Source organism: Patiria miniata, unplaced genomic scaffold (assembly GCF_015706575.1).
Source record: "Patiria miniata isolate m_02_andy unplaced genomic scaffold, ASM1570657v1 HiC_scaffold_3, whole genome shotgun sequence".
NCBI lineage: Eukaryota > Metazoa > Echinodermata > Asteroidea > Valvatida > Asterinidae > Patiria > Patiria miniata.
In genome coordinates, this window is record NW_024037069.1 from 35,102,321 (window position 1) to 35,121,592 (window position 19,272).

Here is a 19,272-nt window from a genome sequence, read left to right on the forward strand (position 1 = left end):
TTATAAACTGGTTGGGATTCTCTTGGGCAGATGAAGGCATATGGTCTTGATTTAAAATATAAGTAGCAGATATTTTGAGAATTTCTCTCAGCTTATAGAAACGTTTGCCTTTACTTAAAAACCGACTACGGATTGATGGAAAGTTTCCTGGTCAAAGACGAAAGTGTTCAATATTTCAATGGAATATAGACAATTTTAAAAGTAGTGCCAAGCTGGGCTAGCTCGGCCTTCTTTGTGACCTAATCCAATCCTGATCACAAATCTAAAAAAAAGTTCTGACTATTTTTAAAATAAAGGAAGTTGCCAGCTGTAAAGAATGAGAAACGTGCAATGAATAAAATTATGTAGTAAAAGCATTTAAAATTTCAAATGTGGGGAAAAACCGCGGTAGGTACGGCCGGAGAAAGGACTTAATCAAGTTTATGAACATTATTAATCTACGACTGTTTCATGAATTTAGCATACAACCGTCGTTGGTAACCGGTCGTTTGAAAGGTGTTTTGGGTACACGTGTTGTACGCGCACGTGTCAATGTGTACTGTTTAGTTTTGGGAAATGACAACAAAATGACCAGCAGGAGGGCAGACGAAAATGGCTCCGGACCGACGAAATCTGGGAAAAGGAAGAGGAAGACTGAACCATCGGGCTTTGTTCCAACGGAAGTCAACCCTGCTTATCGTGAGGAGAGTTTCAAAGAGGCATTTGGAGGTGCATTCAGGAAACAGGAATCGTGTGAGCACGGTGAGGAAAATCTGCTGATAGTATTGCCATGGAGGAAGGAATTGCGCAGGGTTGATGCTAGTTTTGGGGCGGGGTGTGGAAGTGCCAAGTGGTGGTGCGGGGGGGGGGTGCTGGGGTTAGCATATTGTGGTGAGGTATTAACATGACATTAAGCATGCATTAAGCAATGGCAGAACGTTCCGTTTATATAAGAAGTGGGGGCACAAAGAGTCGCATTCCCACACAATTTTACAAAATACCTGAGGTTGTTGGATAAATAATTATGAAAGGAAGCTATTTCTGATTTTCTACAGGGAGTGTGGTAAAAAAAATGGGAGAAACCACCCTTTATACAGCCGTCAAGTTTAAAGTATTTAGTACTATAAATTTCCATAATTTCTTTTCACATTTTGACAATGTGTACCCTTTTTCAAGAATACAAATGTCTCTCTGAATTGGTCATTGATTTGTGGTTTGCTATGTATATGCACGCTTCACACTGGCATATTTTGCAGAAAATGAAGCAACTTTACTCAGGGATCCCTTCAGCTGTTGCGTTCTGCCAAACTTTGTGAAGGACGAGGCCTTCTTGCAAGGCTTGAAAGACGAACTCTTGGATCTACCCTTTGAAGAAAAGTCCAACGACCTTTACAAATTCCAACAGGTAGGCCTAGGATTAATAGCAAAAATCCTTGAAACTGGCAGCAAGTCAATTCACAAGTTTAATAACAAAAAAACAAAACAGAAACTGTGACTTGACTTGAGACTGGAGGACTTGTGATGGACTTGTGAGAACTTGTGAAGGACATGTGAGCACTTGTGAAGGACTTGTGATGACTTATGATGGACTTATGATGTGGACTTGTGATGTGGACTTGTGATGGACTTGTGAGAACTTGTGAAGGACTTGTGATGACTTGTGAAGGACGTACATGTGAGGACTTGTGAAGGACTTGTGATGACTTATGATGGACTTATGATGTGGACTTGTGATGGACTTAAGATGACTTATGATGGACTTATGATGTGGACTTATGATGTGGACTTGTGATGTGGACTTGTGATGGACTTGTGAGGACTTGTGAGAACTTGTGAAGGACTTGTGATGACATGATGGACTTATGATGTGGACTTGTGAGGACTTGTGATGGACTTAAGATGACTTATGATGGCCTTATGATATGGACTTGTGATGTGGACTTGTGATGAATTGTAACGACTTGTGATGACTTATGATAATAATGCTAATTGCGCTTTATACCAAAGGTCTCTCAAAGCGCTTTACAATTATTACCCCAGTTCATCAGGAATGAGACCATTTTTCTGCAGCAGATCGAGATCAGCGCAATCTGGTCTGTACCTTCACAGGTACCCATTTGTACTCATGGTTGGAGAGAGGCAATTGTGGTAAAGTGTCTTGCCCAAGAACACAAGCACCTTTTTCCCCCAGGGTTCAAACCCACGTACCACATCCACAGCACATGAGTCGAAAACAGTAACCATTGGACCACAACACTCCATGATGGACTTATGATATGGACTTGTGATGGACTGTGATGGAATTGTGAGGACTTATGATGGACTTGTGATGGACTGTGATGGAATTGTGAGGACTTATGATGGACTTGTGATGGACTTCTTATTGACACTGCTACAACATTTATACATTAGTCAACAACAAGAACAACAACAAAATAGACTTAAAAATACTTTATATCTCTTTATACAGTCCGGTGCGCTTCAAAATTTCTCCTCCCCACACATCATAGGATTGAGGTAAGTGTAATCATTCAGAAAATAAATTGAGCAAAGTGGTCAAAACATATAAACAAATCATTAAGGAGTCCAATACAATACCTTAATTGTTTTCAATAGTTTCAAATACCTGGTACTTTATCAGAGCTGCTCTTTTCATGGGACTAAAGCTTGTATTAATCTGTTTTAATTTCAGAAAATTCCTGTATGAAGATTTTTTGGCTTGGCTGAGGAACGTCACCTGTATACCTTTAGATGACACTGTGGATATGACCTGCTCCAAGTACAACTACACGGGTAACAAAAACTAAATCCTTCCAACTGAAACTCCCAGTTTTTGACTCAAAGAATGTTTGTATAAAATTGGAAAGCTTCTTATAGGAAAGTTTAAAAATTATGCCAAAAGTACTGTTTTTGATTTTAAAAAAGTTGCCTGACATATTTAGAAAACCGGCCAAAGCATAAGGAAATTACAATGGGGCATAATATGCCCATTCCCAGTCCGAAAATACACATGCATTGCATTCCTGATGGGAGTATTATGACCAAACATCTTAAATTGAAACCCAATTTCTTGTTGAGAAGGCTTTATCATTTCTCCTCATTTCTCGTCCTTTTAGATAGTCTGTTATGTCATGACGATGAGCTGGGAGGAAGGAGGATTGCATTCATCCTGTATCTTGTCCCACAATGGGAGGAGGAAGACGGCGGGGCACTGGACCTCTTCACTATCGATGGTAATTTGGAGAGAGTTTATAATTGACAGTTTGTTTGAGTAGTGATTAAAGTTTCTGTGTTATATATGCTTGGGTCAAGAGTGTTAAAAAATGTTGGAGATTTGTTCATTTTTGTTTTAATACAGCAAAAAAGACCCCCCCCCCCCCCCGATCCAAAAAATAAATAAATAAATGAATAAATAAATAAATAAGTAAAAATTAAACAAACACACAAACAACCAACAAAAAAACTGGACAAAAAACTAAGCTACATTTACCTAGACAATAGTTCTTAAAGTGTCCTGTAAAGTCCTCATGGTTACTTCTCAAGGAACCCCTAACTGTTTTTCTTTTCAACACCCAAACTTCTGTTTTATCTATTGCACTATAATTCTCACGGTAGCCTTAAAAAGTGGGTAATATGGACTCTACTGTAAGCTAAAAATATCAGTTACATTTGAAAAAAATGTGTAAAGCTCTTGGATCTAACTTCTTTTAAGACTGGTTATGAAGAGTGTCCAACTTCCCAACTGCAGTGATTTCCTAGCATCTGGTTGAGTTTCATGGGTTAATATTTTTTGTTTAAATTGACAGCGCATGGCCAGCCCAGCCATGTCGTGAAATCCCTGCTGCCAAAATGGAATAACTTTGTCTTCTTTGAGGTCACGCCGAGGTCATTTCATCAGGTGGGTTGTCAAGTCATTCTGTGATTGGTCAATTGGTTGATCATGTGACCTTAACTGTTTTGTTGTTGTAGATCTTGCACAAGCCATCAGTCAGTTACTCGATCAGCCAGAGGACAATAGGCTAGGCCCTCAAGTCAGCAAAAATTAGACTTCTTTGTAGATTTTCAAGAAGTTCTCTTTCAAGGTTTTTGTTTGGTTTTTATGCTGCCCCTCGCCAACCTATTTTATAAAAACTGTATACTCAATGTTATCCTGATCAAAGGGGTTTCAAAATATTGCAAAATATTCACACGATCTCCTGCTTAATTACTAGTGCAGATATCTTACCACTCGACTACTGAGCTTGCTGAGGTCGGCTGGCTGGTCAGTAATATAGCAGCGGGTAATGCAACTAATTCCTATGTTGGGTTTTGTCCTTGGCCGACGCATTTTATAATCACTGTATAATCAGTGTTGTCAGAGGGATTGCGGGAAAAATTCACATGCTTACTTGCACTATTTTGGATGATGCAAAAATTAAATGTTCTTCAGCAGCGGTTTCTGTACGTGTGCACGTGCTAACATTTGAGGTTGTCTTTGTCACAGGTTGCAGAGGTACTATCTCAAGATAAATGCCGTTTGTCTGTCAGTGGGTGGTTCCATGGACCCCGTGTGGATAGGCCGACACCATACGTTGAACCCAGGATACCACTCCAGTCTTACTGTACTATTGAGGTGAGAGTAAGGCCACATCCAAATCACCCTCTAGGACTATTGTCTATGTCTGTTTGACAATTACAGCTACACTCAACCAAAAAAGAAAGTCCCCCCTTCCAATACTTTTTTCTAACTCAAAAACTACTGAGCACCTCTCGCTCAACTAATGACCAATCAGTACAGAAATTCCTTAGCAATCCAGCCATACTCTTTATTTGGCCCAAAACGGTAATAATGTGTACGAATTTATGCAATTTATGACAAATGATACCGAAAACAGTTGCACTTTTGTATACGTGCATGTTGCGGTTCAAACTCGCCTTGCAAGTGTCGAAAAGTGCAATTTTTTGTTTTCAGTACCACTTGTCATAAATTGCATTATTTTGTAAACATCACTGTTTTGGGCCAAACAAAGAGTATGGCTGGATTGCTAAGGAATTTCTGTACTGATCGGTCGTGATTTGAGCAAGATGTGCCCAGTAGTTTTTGAGTTAGACAACAAAGTATTGAGGGGGGGGACTTTCTTTTTTGGTTGAGTGAACGTATGAATATGCTGAAAAAAAGACAAAGCTGTAGATCTGAAAGCCTGTTACCATTATCTTCAAGCAAACATAAATCCTCAATCCTGATTGGTCGATCCACGGCAAAAACAGTGTGATATTATGACCTAACAACATGGTTCATATCGCACTCCGCATATCGTGCTATTCTAAGATGCACGCACCATTCCTGCTGCACTAGATTACCATTGAAAAGTTGGTATACGGCGTGCGTGTTCCATCTGTACTGTGCGTCAAGTTTGATTGAAGATAAATTCGTCTATATCCTCAACTGTGCTATCAGCTTTAAAAATGAAGACATGTTGGTTTCTTTTCAGTCTCACAATTGTCCCCCACATCTTTTTGTCTAATTTTGTTTCCTATACTTCTTCATTTAGGAGGATGAGATCTTTGATTGGATCAACCCTTTATACCTGGATGTCCTGAACCAGTCAGAAATCCAGGATCGATTTACCGATGACTCTGAAATTCAGCTGGAGAACTTCTTGCAGGTGCGTCAGTAGATCTTGAGTCTCTTGATGACTTTGAATGTTGACAGAAACCTAATATTCTTGTGGGTGCCACGGGTGTAACTAGTGACTGGGGGAGGAGCCCCTACTGGAGACCTATTCCTCCTGACCTTGCGCCCTCTGCTTCCCTCAACCCCACTTAGAATTAGGCAAGGCAGAAGTTCGGGAAGGCCGAGTGCCTGCTTCAGAAAATGAGACCTCCCCTACAAATCAGATCCCAGTTTTAGGCCCCTGATGGGAACTCATATTTGCATCTTGAATTACGATTCTGTATTTTGACTTAAGATTCTGTATTTGATGCAATTTTGTTGTACAGAAGGAGAAATATGAGCTGGTTAGTAAAGCCCTGGAAAGCAGTGACGTCAGGTGGCAGAAGATTGGACCTGCCAATAAACGGTATTGTAGTTTTATTGCATATTATTGTGTTTATAGTATTTTTTTATAAACTATTTCAGCAACTTCAATAAGAAGCCTTCTCAGACAAACGCAATGCTGCTGCAAGCAATAGGGTTTCTTAATGCACTTTTGCTGTTTGGCGTGTGTTCATTAGATGAGTTCGTTGTTGCAGGCATTCTGTTTTAACCTACCATTTGCTAAGCCAAGTTGTTTCTGAGTTTGATATGTCACAAAGGTGCTACTTCTGCTACCCAAAAGGTGTAGAACCTGCAGATGGAACCAACTGCGGAAGTGCTTCTTTTAGTTAGCGTTTATGTTTCCAAATCTTGAAGTAAACATTTTGAAACAACTGTGTTCTTATAATAAGTTGAACAAAAAACTGGCTGGAGCGTGGTTTGAAACGACAATCTGGAGTTCACAGGTTCAATCCCTGCCCCAGTCCATTTCTTTGCTCAACTAAGGAACAGTAATCCGGAGGTCGCAGGTTCAAACCCACTCCAGTCAATTTCTGTTTTAACTTTGATTTATTTTTTACAATGCACCTGGTCAGTTTCCCCTGTGGTTTATTTGAAAATATGTTCTTATGATTACAGAAGTTACGAGACAGCTGACATGTCGACGTTACCGCAGGTCTTGCAGGATTGCCTTGCCGTGCTGCAGTCGGAGCACATGTTCCTCACCCTGTCAAACTTCACCGGTCTTAAGTTGCACGAGAACGCTCCGAACAACGACAGCGATGATGAAGACGATGGTGATGATGATGATTGTGGGGAGGAGGCGGGGGAGGAAATCAATGATGAAACTTCTGGGGGAGATGCAAACTCTGCAGATGGAACTACAGGGGAGGATGGAGTTGTCATAGGTAAAAACACTAGTACCCTCTCAACGGGGAAGAGAATGAAAGATGATGGAAATATGAGCTTCTTTTCCACATTTCACCGCAACTCAACTGCACTCCTCTGCAAAGGTGTTGCAGCTTTTTGCATATTCAGATGACAATTGATCCTTGGGGCTTTTGTCATCATTTGGAAATTAGGTGTCTAAATTTGCCAGGAATGAAAAACTGGGTGTCCTTTGCTTGAGTACTAAAGTTGAACTTATATGTCTCTTTAACCCATAACCACCTGTATTACATTGTGTTACATTGTATTACATTGTATTACATTGTATCACATTGTATTAAATTGTGTTTACTCACTGAAAAATCAAAACCATAGAGGGCTCGGGCGGTTTCGGGCGCTACAGTTGGTAAATGGTTAAAAAAAAAAATGTGATTTCGAAAAGTCCCTTCGGTTTTCCAAAAGATTCCTGGACGCACTTGATAAAACCATTTTAGTCGTACATTCTCGGCACAATATGCACAGGAACCAGTACACAGAGGGATCATGATCCATACACTTGTGGTTCTCATGAGTGCAACGCTCTGTGTCTTCTACTTTTTCAGCACTGAATCCATCTCTAAGATAGCACCTTACTTGCTCACAGGATATGACACATGCGTGTAAAAAAAATTCTCTTACCAATATCTTCCAGTCATATGTCCAATGCGTACACCTCTGAATTGAGAACGCTTATTGCATGTCCCCAAGTACGGTGCGACCTCATTAGTGGTTCTAAGTGTGGTCGATGGATTAAAGTCTCTGGAATTTGGCTGAAGTATGGACGAATTGAACGCATTTTAATTTTCTTATTTTCCCATGTCCAGTCAATTCACCCAGAGCGAGTAATCCAAGATGCCGGGCCCAGGTCAGGCGATGGCGACACGGCTGCTACACCCTGCTGCATGACACGGACACCGAAGGATCAGAGTTTGCGTTGGATGCTGTCATCCACTTCAACTGCCCTGAAGGTATGGCTCTGTGCATAGTCTAGTTCTAATCAAGTCATTATTATTATTTATTTATTTCTGATAATAAAACCACAGATTCCTCAAAAATGCCCTAGGCACTGTAGCTCGCAAGCCTGAAGAAACCTGTAGAGAGAAGACAATCAGAAGCAATTACAGTTTTAGAGGTGGGAGGAAATCCCCAGCAGAATTTTCTGGGGAAAACAAACGGGATCAGGCAGGGACTGAAAACCCAAACCACATATTGGCCCAGGCGGGATTTGAACCCGGGTCACGTCACAGTGGTGAAGGCGAGGAAAGTACCGCTACGCCAACGTCACAAGTCAAAAACACAATCCGGGTCACAAGTAACAGGATGAACAATAACAAAGGAATATCTTTGTCATGGTTGATTTGAATAGCTTGCGATATGACTTGAGACTGCAGGACTTATGTTTACCTACAAATGGGTGCTTGTATTCAATTTTTTTACATATTTCACATTTTTTACAGATTTGCAGACGGATCATGGGGGTTACATTTCCTACATAGCCAAGGCAGAAGATGAAGAGGTATAATCATTTCTTATACTCTTGACCAAAAGAATTGATCAAAAAGTTTAATGAAACATTTTTTGTGCATAAGCACAATGTGAAATCTGCTTTTGATTTTAAAAGAAAGTTGAGGTATATTTTGATTATAAATTACTTGGATTAAGTCTAGCAATTGTATTCACCAGTCAAAATTGTTATTAGTCAGAAATCTACAGAAAAGTAGAAATTTCTCAATATTGAGAACCTGATTTTCCGAATTTTTCAGTAGGTTTTGGATTTTTTATTAAAAACTCTTTAATATTAAAAATTGCTTTTACATGTAGTTTGTACGATTTTTTTCTGTTTTGCAAATAAATTTGACAATCAGTATTTCCTGCTAAGTATACCCCTGAATTTATTTTAAGATTTGAGTCAGAGATTGTTTGATTAAACCATGGGTTTTGATTGTTTGTTTATTCTTGTAGCTTCTCAGTGTGTCACCTGAGAACAACGGCCTTTCGCTGGTCTACCGCGACAAGGAAACACTGAGATTTGTCAAACACATCAACCATAGGTTCACTGAGTGCCACAGTGAGGGGGACAGGGAACCAGTTATCTACGACATACAACTCGTGTACTATGAGTAGCGAGCACCGGCTATCTACCACGTATAAGATGGACCCTACCGGATTTGGGCATATGCCCCGCCCACTTTTGGGTTGTGTACATTCCCACAGTGCTTATGACCCAGTTTGACCCAGCTTTCTTGGTCACTTGACCAGAAGTCAGTATCTGATTGGTCAATGCGCACTATTTGCCTGACAGGCAGGAGTTCATAACATGTTGTGAGGAAAAGCTTCAATTGAGAAACTCATACCATCTAGTTCCGTCGTCCTTGCTATGTTTCAACCAGATGCAACATGGTAGTAGTCTGAGTATCATCCATTGTTTTGGGAGCCCCCAAGCTCAGCAATAATGTCTGATATGTATGCGACCTTTGCTAATTTTAAGTGACCCCTGCGCCCCAGCCAATTGGAGTCGACTTTAGAACTTGTGACGTCATTTCATGAAGAAACGCGAACAAGCTGTTTATTTTCTGCCATGTTGTTGTTAACCCCATGCGCACGGGAAGCGGTCATGGCCGCGGCCGCTAATCCTCATTGGAATGCAGTTGCCAGCTGTGGTATGCCGTGGCACATGGCTAGTGGGTAGTTCCACAGCTGCTGCTTTTGTGCAGTCCCGCTACCACACAAAGGCTGTGCAGTCATGCGGGCCACTTGCTCTATGTGTGGAGGAATGTCCCCATTACACCCCGTCCTTAAGTTTAATATAATAACGGGTTACCGATGACCTGATGGAAAGCTTGTTGATTGGTCAGAATCTGGAGGTCAAGACGCAGTCTTGTTTTGCATAATTAATCGTTGAATCTGAATCCATTGAATCATAGACGCTTGTTACAATAAAGGAATGGTAGGGGTTAAGTGTACTGAGGAAAAATCCACTGCCCCTCATTTTCTATAGAAGCCCTCTTTATACATCGGGGTCATTTTTAGCTTAAAGTGGGGTAAACATTTTCAGTTTGATATCACGAGACAAAGAAATGTGTATATCATTACTTAATTGTATGCTTTTTATTCATTTGATAAAATAAAAATGCAGGTGCTGAAATACACATTCATTCTGCAAATGTTTTCGGTTTTTTTTCGATGTCCTATAAATAGAAACGCACCATTGTTGATTATCAACACAGGCAGGCACATTTATACTCAAACCAACATAAACGTGTGAAAGTCCATGCAATCAAAGATATCACGTGGCATTTACCCAAAAATATTACATTTTCAAAGTTGAAAGCATTAAAGTGCCTCATTTTTATACAACAAATAAAAAAAATGAAGCTAATCACTGGAAATTTGTACGGAATTGTACTTGGTAACGTGAAAAGGAAATGCTATCGGAATTTTCAATTGGGCAAATACTGAAATTATCAAAGATGTGAACATGTACAAATTACTATAATTTGATAATAATTATGCATAAATATGAAAACAGCGCATGTACATTTCATCTAAGTTTTCAGACAGGCTTTTTATGCCTTCAATATTTTAAAATATGACATGCACTTTTTTACTTTATGATTCCAAAGTACTGTATAAATAAATATTGATTTTTAGTTGTACAGCAGATGGCACAGTTCAAATAACATGGCTTTCGCTTGGCCACACAGCAGGACATAAATCAAAAATTAACTTAAAGTCACACCATTTCGGCACAAATATTTTAAATATATAATATACTATATTGATAATTCTTTTTTCATTTGTACATTTAATTTCTCTGAAACCAATACAGCACCTCTGACTATCATTTTAAATTAGAAAAGTATAAAAATGGAAAATGTTTCTGCATAACATGTATAAGAAAAGTGGAATATAAAGATGAAAATGTAACTAAATCAGCTGAATATCAGCCAAAAACTATTAACGAATGATCTTCAAAACAATCAAGGCACACACTACAAAAGAATGCAATCCAAAACACAATCCAACTTCAAGAGATCCCCATGTAAAATACATGCACATAAATACTAGGGAACATTTGAAATGGTACGCGTACGGGATACGTATACGGCTCAGAAAAACTAGCTGATTTATCACCATTTTGTGAGGTTATTTCACTAAAAAAACAATATTTGAAAAATATTTAAAAGAGCTTAAAATGTCACAATTTATTGCATATTTAATTCATTCGATATTATGAAAGCACAACACACATGTGACACTACAGTGAAGATTGTTACAATATTCTCACATGAAACTTTGCCGTCGGGTACTTTTACTAATTAAGCAATTTATCAGCCTGCTATATCTAGTACTTGCACTGCCCTCTTTTGACATTAACAAGAAAATGGCAGGCCTGTTGCATGTCATATCGCTAACCTTGTTTTCAAGCCTGAAGAATTTAAGACTAAAAGTATTAGGACATATTTATCTTTCAAAACCAGAATTTGTCAATAGAGTTGCGTTATGGGGCTGTCAAATCAATTTTGTATTTGGTAGATGATATCAAAAGCTATGTGCCTCAACAGTTTACCATTGATGCCTTCATCTACTGATTTGCTTATAAATTTGACAATTGTGACCTGTTCTGTCAAAAGCAGACGCTTCTGGGCAGAGGTTGAAATTGAGATAGGGCCAAAATACGCTGTGGGGGTGATTTTATCGATTTTCGAATTTTTGCATATTTGTAATCCTGAACATGTCTAAAATATATTATAAAAGTTTGAAACCCTAATTTGAACTCTACATATACTATTTTTGATGATTTTGATAAGGTATATCAGTTAAAGAAATAACTGTTTTGTGTTGTTCGTGGCCATTTTCTCCGTTTTCTACTTTTCGACACAATGAACTTCAAAATAGCATAACTCTGCCCAGGAATGACCGGTTTCAAAAATTAAACCACCTATTAAAAGGAAAAAGAACATATGTTAACAATATGTAAAAATATCATTTTCGACCTTATGCCCAGAAAAGTCTAATTTTGACAGAACAGGTCACAATTTTGAATTTACGATTCCAACGGTAGAAGAAAACATTCAAGGATGACAGATGGCTTTATGTAAATACATGTACTCTTCATATTCATTATGCAAGTACATTAATATAATACATTATGCAAATTAGGCACTGTAATTTATGGGGGGGGGGGGGGGTTCGTGAGATACATCCATCTGACAAATATGTAGGCCTAAATGCTGGTTTTTATGACATTCCCTATGTATGCATGCATAAAGTAAACACATTACAGTACAAGTATGGGAGAATTTTTGCCTGCCACTTCCCAATAAAGCTCAGCAGAGGGCGCTACATATGAAAGCAAGGGTCACACCTATTCAGCCTAAAGATAAGCTCGGTGTATATGAAGTTGGTATTAAAAGTGAAAACAAGTGACGAAAACTACATCATTGCACTGCCTCCAATGCTGCAAGGATCACGTAGCCCAGGACGGCAAATGCTATTTTCTGCGGGCGGTCTCTGTGCACCTCAAACTCGTGGTTGAGAATCTCGAAAAATGTGACAAAGATGAAGATTCCCGCTGCGATGGCTTGCATGACGGCTGAGCAGACAACGGCTCCGAATCCCGGGGAGGCTCGGATCCAGAGACCGAGGGCGATACCGGACGGAATCATTCCTGCGAAGAGAACTCCGTAGATGACAAAGGCGTAGGTGCTGACGGAATTCTTAATGAGGCTGGCACCTAAGGCAAAGGCAGCCAGGCTCTCGTGAGCAAGCATTGCTATCAGGAGGTAGACGATGCGTTTGATGTCCTCCTGAAGACCCAGAGCCATGCCCTCAAAGATGGAATGCGTCGAGAGTGCGAAGAGGAGGATGAGTGACCGCAGCAGCCCTGAGTTGTTGATGTTGCTAAGGTGACTGTGTCCATGCGAACCAGCATTGTGGGAGTGGCTCCCAGCTTCAAGATCGTTTGTTTCATCAAGACGGGAAACATTGTCTCTTCGGTAACCCCCATTTCTTTCCTCTGTAATGCCCTTTGCTGGCCCAAGCATGGGCTGTGTGTCCGAGTCTCTGTTAAACAAATCTTCATCCTCTTCTTCATCCTCGAGATCAGTCGTGTCCACTTTGACCTTTCCATCCTTGGCGTTGAACTTCAGGCTGACCTTTTTCATCTGTATCTCGTCGGCCTTGCCCCTGTTCTGCCACTGCTGTTGCAAAGACAGTGCCAACTGCTCCAAGCTCAAGATCAGGAAAAATCCAAGCACCACGACCGCTTCACAGAACGGATACTCGGTGGTAATGTTCTTCTCTCGAAAAATCTCCTGGAATTTGTCTCGGGCTGCAGGAATCAGCCCCAGGAAGCAAGTGGCTAGAAACACGCCCCCAGCCAGACAGTTGCAGTAGCTCAGGATCTTTTCCGATCGCTGGCGTCGTTTGATTGACTGGCTCGCTTTTGTTCCAATCACCTTCAGAGGTAGGAGGGCTCCGGCGAGGGTGATGAGAAACACGGCAATCATGCACGTCAGCTGCAAGAGAAGGATTGACATACTACTGCCGTAGGTGGGCTCCCCGGACTTTTTAGTCACAAAATTGTCAGTCCGGCTGCTGGGTCCGGTACCTTTGGTGAGAATATCTTCCATGGTTGATTTGTTTTAACTAAAAAGTGTTTCAATTTCCAAACGTTTGTCCTTCAGTGATCTACAAATGTTTCTCCTCCATCTTTGTGTGATGATCTGAGCTGTATGCAATCTAGCTGTTGCTCCTGTTATACAAAAATATGAACATGATTATTAATTAACAGCTTATTCAAATTTATGCATTCTAATGTGTCCTGGTTGGTTGATGTCCAACTTTACCAGTAACAAATAAACTTGACAATGGTTACAAGGCTAAGTTACATGTAGGCTTCAGCTTATCTGTAAAAAAAAAGGGGGGGGGGAGTAGGCCTATTAAATGTTAGAAGAAAAACTGATATTAACTTCTAATTCTAGTTAAACCGAGGTGTTTCCTACCTCCATGGTTAAACATTATAATAAAGCATAAATATTAAATATATACGCCAGTCCCTCTTTAAAATCAATTCTCTTTTACTATCAAACCACGACTGATGTTTATTTTAATTCAATGATAGATGGTAAATGGAATACCTATATTTTCAACGACGAATAATTTTCTGACGATGAACTTCTTGCAATTTGTGTTTTGTTTGGTAAAGTTTGTCGTCTGCGAACCCAGTCAGGTTCCCAGACTTCAGTTCCTGTATTACTTATCAGACGACCGGCAGAGATCCCAACTACGTTTTTATGTCACGTAGGCCCTGCTGGGAAAGGTACATCGCTACGCGATCGGACCAAGTTATCTCATTTATGGAAGGTTGATATAGCTGAAAAAGGTACTGCGGTGTGAATTTTTAATGATTTGTGTTTGCTGACAAGATGTACCTACCTGCACAAAGTGTTTAACGTGTTGCGTCACCACACGAAACGTGGCAAAGTTGTCGATGTGCAGATCAAAGTCCACGTTTGCTCCTTGTGCATGGTGTTTTGTTATAGCGCCCCCTGTTGACATTGGGTGGGCGTGTCATTTCATATGGAAAGAGGGAGGTGCAAACATTAACATATCCTAAGTGCTCCCGGTAGGTCTGTTGTGACCATTCTTGAAAATCACGCATTCTTAAGAATGTGCATGCACATTCTTAAGAATGTGCAACTGGATCCTTGCGCAATCTTCGCAAAAAATAACTCTTCCAGATTGAGCGCACATTCTTAAGAATGCGCGACAAGATAACGGTCTTGTCGATGCCGAGCACCGGCTGCGCTTGGAAAGTCTAGCTGCATCCTCGTTCACTGATTCTCAATAATTATACTGTTGCAACGCAAGGCGCTGAAAAGTAGAGTGGATATGATAATTATCTCGTATTGATATGGGGAGGGGGGGGGGACCGGGAAAAAATAAGAGACATAATAATACTAGTGGAAAGAATTCTGATTTTTGGGATAATAAAAGCGGGGGGGGGGGGGGGGGGGGGGGAGGGGGGGGGAAAGTAAGAATGAAGAATGTGAAGAATGAGAATGAATACTGCGACATCCCGTAGTGCTAATGCTATTTCCCATTTAAATTGCCACTAATTTATTGTTCACACCCCACCATTACGTCACAGAGCTGGATTCTATATAGTCAAAAAAGCAATTTTGGCAGCTTCTGGACATCGTTTTGTTTTCGTGGCATGCATATGATACATACAGGGACTTGTAACTTGTCTAGCCTAAACAAAGCACTTCCCAGACTAGTTCCCAGTCCTCCGTTATTACAAAACTTCCCATAGTGGGCAGAAAAAAGCAATAATAACAGGTTTAATTTGATTCAAATTATCGTAGTTATACGAGTACAGAAGCATAGAACATTTTCTTTCCTCTTTATATAAATTGTTTCCCTTTTAACCGCTATACATTTCATTTAACATAATTATGTCGTGCAATGTTTGTTAAGATTGGGCAAAATTCATAAATTGTGCACGTGATATTCCCACCCAATCTTAAGAATGAGCGCTCATTCTTAAGAACGCGTGCTCGTTCTTAAGAATGGGCGCTCATTCTTAAGAATGCGCGCACATTCTTAAGAATGCGTGATTTTCAAGAATGGGCACAACAGGCCTATTACAAGTGAAACTCTTTTTAATTTTAACAGGTAAGATCTCGCAAACTAAATGGACTGAACTGATTGCTGAAATACGGTAAATCCTGTTGATCGAGAGGAACTAAAAAATGGTGGTAAGTAAAGTGCTTGGAATATTCATATAATTTTTTTATAATAATTAATATATAATTCATATAATAACATAAGTCCCTGCAGGGAAAAACCATTAATGTCCATGTATGGAATTCTTTGTTGATTCCCCAGTTGTATGATATGGTTTGAAATATCTATAGACAAATTGAGAAAGTGCCAACTCACAGTTTGGTAAAGCACCAGATTTTTATTTTACTGGTTACAGGTTCAAATCTGACTGAAGTCATATTTTTCATAATTCAGCTGATTTTTTAATTTTATTTTTTTTTTGGTAGCGCATCGGCTTGCAGATAAGGGCCCAAGTGGAAAATGTGACGAACATTCGTCCTGATGGAGACGATTTCCGTTGGTATGTCAAGGTGATGGACAAAACATTTTTGACATTTTCTTTACAAATAAATGTCTTGACAAAAACCTGAGAACCATAACCTGCATTAATTGTATCGGTATCAGACATGTTTGTTTATTTCAAACATTCCTACAAACCATCATGACCATGCAAACTGGACAACCAAAGTACTGTTTTTAATTTAGCTTCACTCATGAAAAAAATATGTGCATTGTTTTTCCTTTTGTCATCAGATCAAGTGTTCCAACTGTGGAACAATAACCGGATCATGGCAGTACCTAACTCTCACTGTAAGTTGGTTGCACCACTCATTTATGTTCTTTTAGCCACGCCCCCTTTTGGGTGCCAGTTTCTGTTAGTTGGACAGAATTTTGTATTATACAATTTTTTTATTCCAGAATGAATTGTTTAAATTATCCCAGATTGGCATAGTTATAATCATCCCCGATTTATGTCATTTTCAATTTGTTTTGTGTGTGGTTTTCATTTTTTACTTGAAGGAGAGCACACCAACAAAAGGAGGTCGTGGGTCAGCCAGCATGGTGTCAAAGTGCAAAATGTGCGGTCGAGAAAATCACATAGGTTTGTGACACTACAATGTTCGAGAATTTTGTATAATTAAAACCTTTAAAAAAATAAGTTTTTCAAGTTTGAATTAAAAAAAGTCTCCATTTAGTTCAAAGTTGTTTTTAAGGAAAAATACAACATTTGCAAACATCAAAAAAACAAAATTATCAAATTATCACGAAATACCTTACTGGATTGTTAGGGAATGCCAGTCTAAAGAATCCAGTAAAATTGTGGCTCCTGGTGTGCTGACATTTTCAAGAAAAGTTTTATTTTTCCAACGCTGGCCAGCCGACCAGCGCTGGAGACAACTGGCTTTGTTTTCAAAAAATCCTCCAAATCCATTTATTTCTGAATATTGCAGCAAAAGCAAATGTTGTACATTCCCTTTAATGTGAAGAAATTAATATAGTGGTTTAATTTAGAGATTTTGATTTAATTAATTTATAAATGAGGCTTTTGTCATTATCTCTTATTCACCAGCTTGTATCTGAAACTTTATTACTGACTTTATGTGTCGCAACTTGTCTCTTGCAGACATACTCAAAGATTCCTACAAAGCCTACAATGTAGAAGACAGCGGCTCATTCAAGACAATCGTCGGCTTTGAGTGCAGAGGAATGGAGCCAGTTGAATTCTCACCAAGGGTAAAAACAATTCTGATAGTTTGAAATATCAAACGTTTTTGCAATTTCAAACAAAAATTGTTTGTAAAAGTCATTTCTTTGGTCAGCAACAACATCAATTTAAAGTTCCTTTCACTGTCATATCTGATAAATTTTTGAGGGATTAGTTTACACATTTCCTTCCCAAACCAAGGATATCCCAAACAATTATATGGTGCACTGAGATAATGGAACAGTTGACCCATTTTTTTTTTTTAAGTTTCCTCATAGGTGGTAGGGCCTGTGGTCTAAGAACTTAATAAAATGTCTCTTCATAAAAATATTTGCCTGATTTTAAATTTATTTCAGATTGGTTTTGCAGCCAAAGGGGCCGAATCCACAACCCAGTTTGAAGTTGACTTAACAGAAAAGGTCGGTTCACATTATTCATCTTGAGATTATAAAACACGGAAACAAATTATTAGGTATTAATTATGACACCCCAAGGATTTTCTAACGGAACCTCCCAGAGTCTCAAATAATCTAATTAACTCGATGCAAAAACACAACACGGTTAAGGGAATCATTTGCATTTATCCCAAAAGTAACCTATGGAATTTTCAAAAAACTTACCTGTATTAAAGATCCTACTGGTACTGAACACCCCATGAAATTAGAGGAAATCAAGAAATGTAGGTGATTTCCGACGATCAATTAATTAAAATAAAGAGTGCTGTTGATGAAGTTGTGTTTTGTGATCAAAAGTTGTGCATGGTTTTTCACTGTTTTCTTGAAAAGTGTACTATCCACTAAGCTGAAACTTCAACAGGTTAGGTTTAGAAAATTCTTCTTTGGATTTGGAGTGGTGTTATTATTGGAAACAAACAAAATGCATGAAAAGCAAATGATCCTAATTATGGTATATGCCTTTAAGAATTTTGATTTGTTTCTTGGTGTTTATTTATTATTATTATTTTTTGGCAGGAATGGGCGGATTATGACGAAAAGACCAACCTGCCTGTGAGCATCGAAGAGTTTGAAAGTCGCTTCATCACCATGAAATGAGCAATCCTACTGACAGACAGAGAGAGAAATAGGGAGGGGAACCGGGAGACAGATGGAGACAAAATTAAGTCATCTAATGGACAATTAAGAACCTGAAATACCTTTATTTCCAATCAGTTAGCTGCAAACTTTTAGTTCAGTTTTTCAAAACAAACAAAGTAGGGGGTAGTAGAGCCAAAAGACTATCTGCACGTAATTTCTGAAAAGTTACAGAATTCATAGTCAAAAAAGATTCATTTGGTTATAGGTTTTCTTCATTTGTTGTGCCGCTTCTTTATTTTAAGAAATAATCAGCCACAGCTTATTTATTGCCTGGAATATAAGTTTTAAATTTGCCAAAGAAGAATATTACACATCTCTTTATAATAAAAATCATTAATAATGTTTTCTAAGAGGTGGCGGTGGTATTTTTTTTTGGGGGGGGGGGGAGGGCCTTTGTTTCGGTTTCTTATTCGTTGCTTAATTAGCTTGAAAAAAAATAGAATTTTATGAATTTCTAATGAAAGAGATACTTTTCTTCCTTTTTTTATTGATGTATTCAATAAAATCATGGATATAATGAAGTAATTAGTGCCATTGTAAAAGTTTCAGTTGTATTTTACGAACCAGAATAATTTAATCAACACTGCACGTGCCATTCTTCGACCTCCATATTCGCGTTATTATTTTGGGATTTGTTGCAAAGCTAAATTTATTTGTCTAAAATATCCTCCACTTAAAAACAGATTTCTCGGATTTCGTAATCACGTGAACTTGACGTTCAACAGCAAGTAAGACACCCCCCCCCCCCAACCTCCCAGCTCCCCCCCCCCCCCCCCCCCCCCATGTAGTTTTAACTGGTACCTGTTATTAATTTCGCTAATACATTTTGTACTTATCATATATAAAACAGTCGTCGGATAAAAGGCGAAGCGAATACGACGTCAGAATCCCAGACGTCCTTACATTGAGAGCACGTGCTTCGTGCTACAAGGTAACTGGGT

At 39.1% G+C, this 19,272-nt stretch overlaps 3 protein-coding genes across 4 annotated transcripts; 2 read left to right on the forward strand and 1 right to left on the reverse strand.

The window, feature by feature from the left end:
- Positions 1 to 10: 10 nt before the first annotated feature.
- Positions 11 to 10,068, forward strand: LOC119737738 (prolyl 3-hydroxylase OGFOD1-like). The gene is made up of 14 exons (XM_038212296.1): positions 11 to 741; positions 1,236 to 1,384; positions 2,450 to 2,496; positions 2,672 to 2,772; positions 3,096 to 3,212; positions 3,786 to 3,877; positions 4,463 to 4,591; positions 5,511 to 5,624; positions 5,959 to 6,038; positions 6,632 to 6,900; positions 7,744 to 7,887; positions 8,377 to 8,435; positions 8,882 to 9,505; positions 9,720 to 10,068. The coding sequence occupies exons 1-13, from the start codon at positions 423 to 425 to the stop codon at positions 9,041 to 9,043; spliced, it is 1,782 nt and encodes a 593-aa protein (XP_038068224.1). The 5' UTR covers positions 11 to 422; the 3' UTR covers positions 9,044 to 9,505; positions 9,720 to 10,068.
- A 1,828-nt stretch (positions 10,069 to 11,896) lies between these two features.
- On the reverse strand, positions 11,897 to 14,466 carry LOC119737546 (zinc transporter ZIP3-like). Of its 2 annotated transcripts, none has more exons than XM_038211984.1 (2): positions 14,360 to 14,466; positions 11,897 to 13,676 (listed from the first exon to the last, which is right to left on the reverse strand). In XM_038211984.1, exon 2 carries the CDS (start codon positions 13,552 to 13,554, stop codon positions 12,361 to 12,363), a length of 1,194 nt encoding a protein of 397 aa, XP_038067912.1. In that variant the 5' UTR covers positions 13,555 to 13,676; positions 14,360 to 14,466; the 3' UTR covers positions 11,897 to 12,360. The 2 variants fall into 2 exon arrangements, with proteins under 2 accessions (XP_038067912.1, XP_038067913.1); XM_038211985.1 differs by lacking the exon at positions 14,360 to 14,466 and adding an exon at positions 14,062 to 14,151.
- Positions 14,209 to 18,860, forward strand: LOC119737547 (CXXC motif containing zinc binding protein-like). Its single transcript, XM_038211986.1, has 8 exons — positions 14,209 to 14,306; positions 15,602 to 15,684; positions 15,979 to 16,062; positions 16,286 to 16,342; positions 16,553 to 16,634; positions 17,157 to 17,266; positions 17,594 to 17,656; positions 18,209 to 18,860. Exons 2-8 carry the CDS (start codon positions 15,679 to 15,681, stop codon positions 18,287 to 18,289), a joined length of 483 nt encoding a protein of 160 aa, XP_038067914.1. The 5' UTR covers positions 14,209 to 14,306; positions 15,602 to 15,678; the 3' UTR covers positions 18,290 to 18,860.
- Positions 18,861 to 19,272: the final 412 nt, after the last annotated feature.